The 8,140-nt window shown below is 49.7% G+C and overlaps 2 protein-coding genes across 2 annotated transcripts in view; one reads left to right on the forward strand and one right to left on the reverse strand.

Moving 5' to 3' along the window:
* Positions 1–1,867, forward strand: part of GALNT11 (polypeptide N-acetylgalactosaminyltransferase 11) — a 37,613-nt gene extending 35,746 nt beyond the window's left edge. The window contains exon 11 of the mRNA XM_010131967.1: positions 1,682–1,867. Coding sequence (XP_010130269.1) covers positions 1,682–1,813 — 132 coding nt within the window. The 3' untranslated portion in view covers positions 1,814–1,867. The remainder of the gene's footprint in view (positions 1–1,681) is intronic.
* A 4,002-nt stretch (positions 1,868–5,869) lies between these two features.
* Positions 5,870–8,140, reverse strand: part of KMT2C (lysine (K)-specific methyltransferase 2C) — a gene marked incomplete at its 5' end in the record, with an annotated part of 63,157 nt that continues 60,886 nt past the window's right edge. Inside the window, 4 exons of the mRNA XM_010131968.1 lie at positions 5,870–6,110; positions 6,371–6,479; positions 6,857–6,930; positions 7,593–7,709. Coding sequence (XP_010130270.1) covers positions 6,018–6,110; positions 6,371–6,479; positions 6,857–6,930; positions 7,593–7,709 — 393 coding nt within the window. The remainder of the gene's footprint in view (positions 6,111–6,370; positions 6,480–6,856; positions 6,931–7,592; positions 7,710–8,140) is intronic.

Below are 8,140 nucleotides of genomic sequence, written 5' to 3' on the forward strand. Positions count from 1 at the left end.
GCATGAAACTTGTCTCCTGGGGGTTCACTCAGAGGCTGTCCCCTTGTGCCCTGCGCGGAGCAGAGAGCCTGTGCTACAGGCGTGGCTGAACGGAGAGGAGGGCCCTGTCCCACGGCTCCAGGACAGCTCTGCGTGAACCAGCTCTTGGCAGCGCCGGTTCCCAACGCAGTCAGTCAGTCAGGCTGCGGCAGTCCAGGGGTTTGGAGATACAGACGTCACGGGAGCCCAGGGTGCACGTGTGTGTGACACGTGGACCTGCCACGAGAGCCTGTGCTACAGGCGTGGCTGAACGGAGAGGAGGGCCCTGTCCCACGGCTCCAGGACAGCTCTGCGTGAACCAGCTCTTGGCAGCGCCGGTTCCCAACGCAGTCAGTCAGTCAGGCTGCGGCAGTCCAGGGGTTTGGAGATACAGACGTCACGGGAGCCCAGGGTGCACGTGTGTGTGACACGTGGACCTGCCACAGCTGCAAATGGTAGTGGAAGCGGTGAGCTGAAAAATTTTGCTGCTGCTGCTAAAAGATTGTTCATGGTGCTTCAGCTTGAGTTAGCGGATGAAGGTTTTACGTGTCCGAGAGAACGGCTGTTGAAACTGTGCACGTAACTGTCAGGGGATACCGGTGTGGTGGTGGTGGTAGAATCTGGGTTTCATGGGTGAAACAGGGGCTTTGAGCTGGCCATTGGTGCCGGGAGCGCGGGAGGTGGATCAGTAAGTGTCAGACTGGTGTTTATTAACGATCAGCAACAAAAGAAAGTGAATCAAGTATTAGGATTGATCAGGAAAGGAACAGGAACTTAAAACTGAAAAACGTCATCACAGAGTTGTAGTTTATCGCACGTGCTGGTCGCCTCCGCTCAGAAAGGAGAAGGTTCGGAGATGAGTGTCAGGGCAAATCGAAGGTGTGGAGGCACCTTCCACCTGAGGAATGTATGGGCAGGCTGGGGCTGCTCAGATAAGTGAGGACTTGGGGGAGCAAGGGGAGATAATGAGGTGTGGGAGTCACCGGTAGGGAGAGGGGGGCGGCAGTGCACTGTGGTTACAGCACAGGGCTCGGAGCGGGGGCTCTTCTGGAGGAGTCTCGTGTGCTCTGGCCATGTCCTGCTTCACTGCACTTGTGCTTGTGGCTATGAGCAGTGACACAGAGCCCGCTGCAGCTGTTCTCCAGTACCTGCTCCCTGCATGCATACCCAGGAGGCTGCTGCCCGCGGGAGGCTGCTGGGGCTGTGCAGAGAGACCTTTGCAGACAGAGGAGTCGTCCACAGCGTGCCCGAAGCAGCTGCAGGCAGCTGTTGTTGGGGGGAGATGACAGGGTCTTCTGGGGGAAGGAAAGAGGAGAAGGATCTGTTTTCTTCTTGCATTTGATTAGGGTCCAGCCTTGCCCTGGTGGTTGGGACCCACCGCACATGAGAGGCCTGTCACAGCGTGGCAGCTCCCCAGCGCGGGGGTACAGAGCGCGGTGGCATTGCCAAGGCTTGGCCAGACGCAGAGCAGGGACCTGGCTGTGCTGCGCTGTACACCCGTGGGCTCCCTGTCGGCCGCGCGCTGGGGAACAGTTTGATCATTCTCCGCCCTTGTCTCAGAAAGGAGCATCTCCTCCCCTTACGCATCGGTTTTGGCTTCGCTTTGACGGTGCAGTAGAAGTTGTTTTAATAAATGACTCCCGTCTGTCTTTCTCTCCCCTAGATAAACAACCGCCTCTACCAGGTCTCTGTGGGGCAGTGCATGAGGGTCGTCGATCCGCTCAGCCACAAAGGGTACGTGACCATGGCCATCTGTGACGGGTCCCTTCCTCAGCAGTGGCATTTTGAGAGCTGAGACAGCGAGGACACGGCTGAGAAGCGTTAAGCCAAGACCTGATTCCCCTCCAGCGGTGATGTTCGGTTATCCTGGAGGGCTTGGAGGAGCCCTTAGCTGCTACGCCCGGCCCAGCCATTGCAAGGACCCTCTAGAAGCGCTGCTGTGAGGAGCTGCGCGCGCGCGTGCAGGTCCAGCTGGTCACCAGTGCCCGGGTAGAAGCAGCAGTAACAGGAGCAGCCCCGCTGCAGAACCACACGCAGAAGTGCAGTTTGTCTGTGGTTCCCAGGATGAGCCTACATTCCTGGACAGTTCTTAAGTGAGAGAAATTATTAGAGCGATGTAATTTAAACGGTAAGGTTTTAGCTTGGTGGATCTTCTCAGTGACGATGGCAGAATTGAGTCGTCCTCAGTATTTCACGTGCAGTATCTATCTCATTGATTTATGTTTTTAGTATGGTTTTACTGGCCAAATTAGTTTACTTCCTCTGGAAAATGTTTTTATTCCCTTTTATCTTCTAAAAATCATCATTTGTAATATTTAAATTCCCTTAATTTACGATTTTAGGACATCTCCTGTAGTTTAAATTCTTAGCTGTCATTCGTCACCACGTATTTAAAACAAAGTAACTATTACAAAGTCTATTTTGATGACTCATGACAGTAGCTGCGTTTAAAATAAAGTATCATTTTTTTATTAATCTCTTTGTTTGGCCTTCCTCTTTGTAGCTGTTGGACCAGAAAGCGCCAGCTTAGAGGCTGATGCAAACTCATGTTCACACAGTCTAGGTTTCCCTTGGTTCGCTCCCGTGTCTTCACGGCTGCCTCTTCCTCTGTCTCTCATGGCTGGGAGTTTTGACAGATAATTTCTTTTTTTTCTTTTTTTTTTCCCCTCCACTACTTCTCTGTTTCCTTTCCCAATTCATTTATCTATTGTCTCACTCTTGACCTTTCTTTGACATCCTGCCACAGCCCTGGATGCTGCTTCAGTGCGTGGAAGCTGCTGCAAAGCTGTTCTGACCCAGGGTAGTTTTTCTTAGCAAGGCTCATCAGTGCAGCGACCTGCCTTCTGTGGGCAGGGGGCAGTTCAGATGTCAGCAGTGTGGGGACGGCTGGAAAAGTTTCCCAACTTGCACAAACACGCCAGCATCAGGCAAATAATGATGATGTTGGAGACCAATCTCTTCCCGTGGAGGAAGGATTCACTTGTGACGGGTGGATCGTGTGTGGCCCTTCAGCCATCTGCCACCCTGCGAGCAGAAATGCGGGAGGAAGAAAACAGGCGGGTAGGAGCTGTCCCCTACTGCTGTGCGGCTTCGTGCCTCCATCATCGGTCCTGGAAGCAGTGAGTCACGGGCGGGGGGATGCAGGTAAGCAGGGCTTACCTGTAAGCCAGGACAGTAGGCTGAAGGGGGAGTTCCTCCAGAGAAAGCATTACAAGGGGAGTAGTTCAGTCAGAGCAGCTGTATGTGTCGGCCGAGGGAGGCCGGTGCTCTGCCCCTCCCAGGGTCAGGTCTGGAGTCAGTTCAGGGCAGCATGGGACTGCTGGCCCTTAGGGCAGAGCGGATTCACGGGGTGTCAGCCTCCAGCAGAACCTTCTAGGCAGCAACGAGGGCAGCGTAAAACCAGCCCCCACAGCTTCAGCGTACACAAAGACCTGTTTCCTCGGGGACACCAGGGTAGCTGCGGTGCCTGGAATCCACTGCAGCCCTTACAGTGGGGGAAAGGATGGTGTATGCCTGTCTGATCAGCCCCGCCTGCTGCCTCGGGCCTGGAGCAGCAGCAGGTGCTGGTCCAGCTGGTCCCAGCTGCAGGCTGGGCTTCCTGGAGCTGTGCAATCTGTTCGGTTCTGGCTGACCCACCGGCAGGGGTGGGGCCCTGCTCGGCCTTTTTGTTGTCTTTAAGTAGAAAATCAAATTCCCAAACAGTCAAAGCAGACGCTCGCTTTGTTCACAGGCCGAGTCTGTGGCCACAGAGAATTTTTGACCTTTTGCTCCCAGGGAGGAGAGTTGGAGGCTGCTGCCAAACCCAGCTCCATACACGTGGTCTTCAAGCCTGCAGTAACAGACAAGAGGGTAGAACTGACGGACCGCTGAGCTGCAGCTGGAGTGGTCCTTCAGATACAGACAACAGATACTCCACTCGTTAGAGATTTTTCTGGGGAAAACCCGACTGCAGGGGCTGACACCCATCAGGTGCCCACGACAGGGCCCCCCAGTGGAGTGAGAGGAGCACCCGTGCTCCTCGCTGACGGCAGCAGATGCTGAAACCCTGGAAGAACCGGAAAAGAGACACCTCCAGTGGAACCAGCGAGTTTATAGATGTAAAATATTTTTATTTGTAAATGCTGATCTTCTAAATCTGTTTCCACAAATTCCAAAACCCATAACACTCTGTATACTTCAAAAAATTCTTTTTTTGTGGTGTTTTTGTATTTTTTTGCCAACATTAGATACTATTATACAGAACAGAAAAAACTGTAGGACAAATACTGGTAGGATGTCGGAATATTGTACAAGAGAAGAAAAATATTCAAGAAACAATTTCATACAGCTATTTATCAAGAGAAAAATATATACAATTGATTTATTCTGTAAGATAAAAATACATCATGCCATATACATTACAAGTTCAGAACTGTATTACTGAATATACCAACAGTTTACAGTCCACTTTAATTGTGCACACAGAAAAAACTTCATTTTTTTTTTTATATTTAGCCTGTGAAGTGTCAGTACCAGAATTTTAAGTACAAAATAAAAAGCTAACCTGGTTCAAAATGCTGATTAAATTTCTACAAGCAAACACAAAACAGTGTTTTATTTTTTTTAAAGAAATGTAAACAAAAACAATCCATACAAACACATCTTTAAATTACAATTTTCCAAAACCCTATTGCCAGAGTCCTGCAGCTGCAAGCACATTACATCTAATTTTTTTCCTTGTAAGAAGGCTATCATCATCATCATCATCATCTCAGACTTAAGCTCCAACTAGGTGATTCTACGCTGTTTACATGATTTAATGTTGGCTGAACAGTCGCCTAATCCTGACTACTTTTGCTGAAGAAAAAACCTTGTCCAGCCTCTATTTTGGGTGGTTTTAGCAGTTATTCACAGTTATCACAAATTGTAAGCACAAAAAAAACCTGACTTAAGAAATAGGGATGCAACAATATAATACAAATAAAATTAATCTCAGTTGCCCAAACATCTACAAAAGTCAGAGCTGTAATATACAGGCCCTTGCCAGGCTTAAGGTTGGCTTAAAAAAATTCTCCGAAGACCACAGTTGAGACTGCTTGGAACATAAAAAACCCCTCTCTTCAAAGGAGATTTTGGTTACCCCGTCACTGCAATCACGTCTGCTACTGCGCGAGATCATATTGTAACATCCCTATCGGCGTTTCATAGAGAGCACCCGAACTGCTGCAGAGTCTGGTAGCATTTGGTCAATAACTATTTTTATACTGTATTTTTTTTTTCTCAAAATATTTACACTTCTGTACAAAGTAACAGAGTTTGTTAGTTCTGCAGGTAACAGCAGCAGCTTGGCTTTCTTCTAACTTTCTTTTTAAAAATAGCTTCATTCACTTATTCAATAATAAATACAAAAAGGTTCTCTTATTTTACAGAAATCAAAAACTACAATAAACTGACTCATGGAATCAAGTATTTAAATGTATTTTAGTGCAAGTTATTTTTTCCCTTAGCTCTATCCCTAAGGAAGTCGTTTCAGTACATTCCTTGTTCAGTGGTGTCTACTTTTATTTAAAATTTTCTTTAATCAGAGGGCCTGCCCCTTTATCAAATAAGGCTGTGGCCAGCACTTTGGACTTCTCCCTTTCGCTGGTGATTTCAGTCTTACATTCATATGTGCCCACCTGCACCCCCGCAGGTCAGCCATCGGTTCTTTGCCCAAGTTAAACAGTTTCTCCTTAAGTGAGCTCAAAAACAAAAGTGCTGGACCATTCTGTTAATTCAGTTTAACCTCCGTGGGTCTGGAAAGTTCGCTCCAGATTTTGCCGGCTTGCTTCTGGTGCTTGTTTCGCGGGTTTGTTTTCCTTTTTTTTTTTTCTTTTAAATACTTGAGTAGAAATCTCTACTTCCAGAAGTGATTTTTTTTTCCCCCCTTCAAAAAGGCAACAAATTTCCATCGACAAAATCCAAATGTGAATCACTTCTTCCTAGGGACAAGCAACCCTCAGAGACAGCAAGGAATGCATCTAGTTCATCCACTTTCGGCAGTTTACAGCTCCACAGTGACATGGAATCTTGTGCTGGTCATCTTCAAAATCGAACTTGTAGTCGTAGCAAAGCTGGAAGAAGAGGCAGGAGAGTGGTTATGGAACAGGCGGGGTTGGCCGCAGCTCTCCGTGTAGCTACAGGCGAAAGAGCGACGTGCTGCAGAGGTCGCCCTGCCGGGGCTGGCGAGGTTTGAAGGGCAGAGGGGAAGGGAAATGCCGCTCTCCCCACCCTGGCACAGACCAGTTGTGCCACTGGCCCTGGACACCAGGTGAGTATCTGGCCATGAACGCAAGTAGCACCAGGTAAGCGAAACGCAAACGAGAGCGCCTACCTCCTCCCCCTTCTGGATTCTCCTGCTGGAGCTAATGATAATCTTGTGTCCTCTCTCGAAAGTTACCACCTCAGCCACGCAGTTGGGTGCACACGAATGGTTGATGTACCTACAAAAACAGGGTTTGGAAAAGGTGACCTTCGAAGAAAACACATCCCTTGAGGCAAATCTGAACCAAACCGTGGGATGACCTTAGCTTCAGGCCGCACTGGCTTTCCAGCTATAACTATGTTACTCTGTACTTGTTTCTTTACCTAGAAACTGTCAAAAAAATCAAGCCTTAAAAACCCATCCCTCTCCTCCTTCACAGCTGCCATGACACATAACCAAAGGTCAGCCAAGCTCATAAAAAGACGACATTGTTTTGGTGGAATTGTCCCCAGACTGAATGTACCAGCTCAGAGAATAAAACCGACTGAGAAAACCACAAACAGCCCCCGGCCGGGGAAGGTGGAGGAGGTCTGAGGTCTCTCCAGAGCCACCCACCTTGCGGGCCCTCCCGTCAGGGTCGCGTCGATGACGTGGTCATTGTCGATGCGGAACATGTACACGCCGCGATTCTGAAAAACGGAATTGGAATAAAGGCGCTTGAGCTTGTACGTAATGGTCAGTGGTTAAAAGGAAGCAGCCACGTGCGCTGGCTGCAAGTGTCCTCCTGCCTCCGGGGTCAGACGCTGCCACTGGCTCCCCAGGGAAAGCGTGAGTCACACACTGCCCGTGCGCGGGCTGCAAGTGTCCCCCTGCCTCCGGGGTCAGACGCTGCCACTGGCTCCCCAGGGAAAGCGTGAGTCACACACTGCCCTGACCCTCGCCGGTTTGTGATGGATCACGACCGAAAACGTGGCCAGCCAGCACTTCCCTAATAGCTTCTGCGCTGCCCTTTGTGTGGGGTCTCCAAGTGCTTCACAAGCACGTACTAACTGCTACAGATCTGCTGAGGAAGGTGCTCTAAATTTAAAACTGAGGTCCTGACATCTCTGCTGGAGCTCGCTCTCGGGCCAGAGGACGCTGTAAGATTTATTAAACGTTTCAACGCTCTGATCCTTTGGTAAGAAACACTGCAGGCTCCTCTGGTTGTATTTTTAGCTACTGCATTTATGGCACGGCAGGAAACAGGAGTCAGGGGACCCAAATTCATTACACAGACGAGCAGCATTTGTTTTCTTGTGTGAATGTTTGCAAGGGGAAGGGGCAAGGAACAGCGACCAAACACCACCCATACCTGAGACTCATAAAGCTTCTCCTTCCTGTTTGCTACCTCATTCCGGATGATGGTTCCGATATACTCAATGACCATAGTGTGCTTTTCAATGTCTCTAGCAGCATATAAGCCCAGGCCCTACAAAACAAAATGTTGCCATTTAAACTCTGCAGTAAGTTCACACTTAGCCTGCGCTCCTCACCGTGCCCCTAAACTGTTCCTGCGGAAAGTCATGTGGAAAGTACGAGAACCACCCACAAAGAGCGAGGCAGCACGGGTCGGTGACTGACGTAACAGCAGAGCCCAGCTTCACACTGGGTTTTTGAGGTGCAAGAAAACATACTTGGCTTCTGTCTGGGTGAGAAAAGCTGCTCTTGCACCTCTGACACCTGACTGTGCACAGAGTGTAAACGCCCTGAAAGACAGAGCGGCCCTGATGAGAACAGAGAAACCCAACAGCAAGAGCAGCACCGGCAAACCCAGCCGAGACCAAACAGCGGCCGCGTTCCCGGTCAGCTCGGCGAGTTACGGAGCTGCTGCGGCACCGCTGCGGGGCAAAGCACCGCAGG

Source organism: Buceros rhinoceros, unplaced genomic scaffold, assembly GCF_000710305.1.
Source record: "Buceros rhinoceros silvestris isolate BGI_N320 unplaced genomic scaffold, ASM71030v1 scaffold9142, whole genome shotgun sequence".
In the NCBI taxonomy this organism is placed as follows: Eukaryota; Metazoa; Chordata; class Aves; order Bucerotiformes; family Bucerotidae; genus Buceros; species Buceros rhinoceros.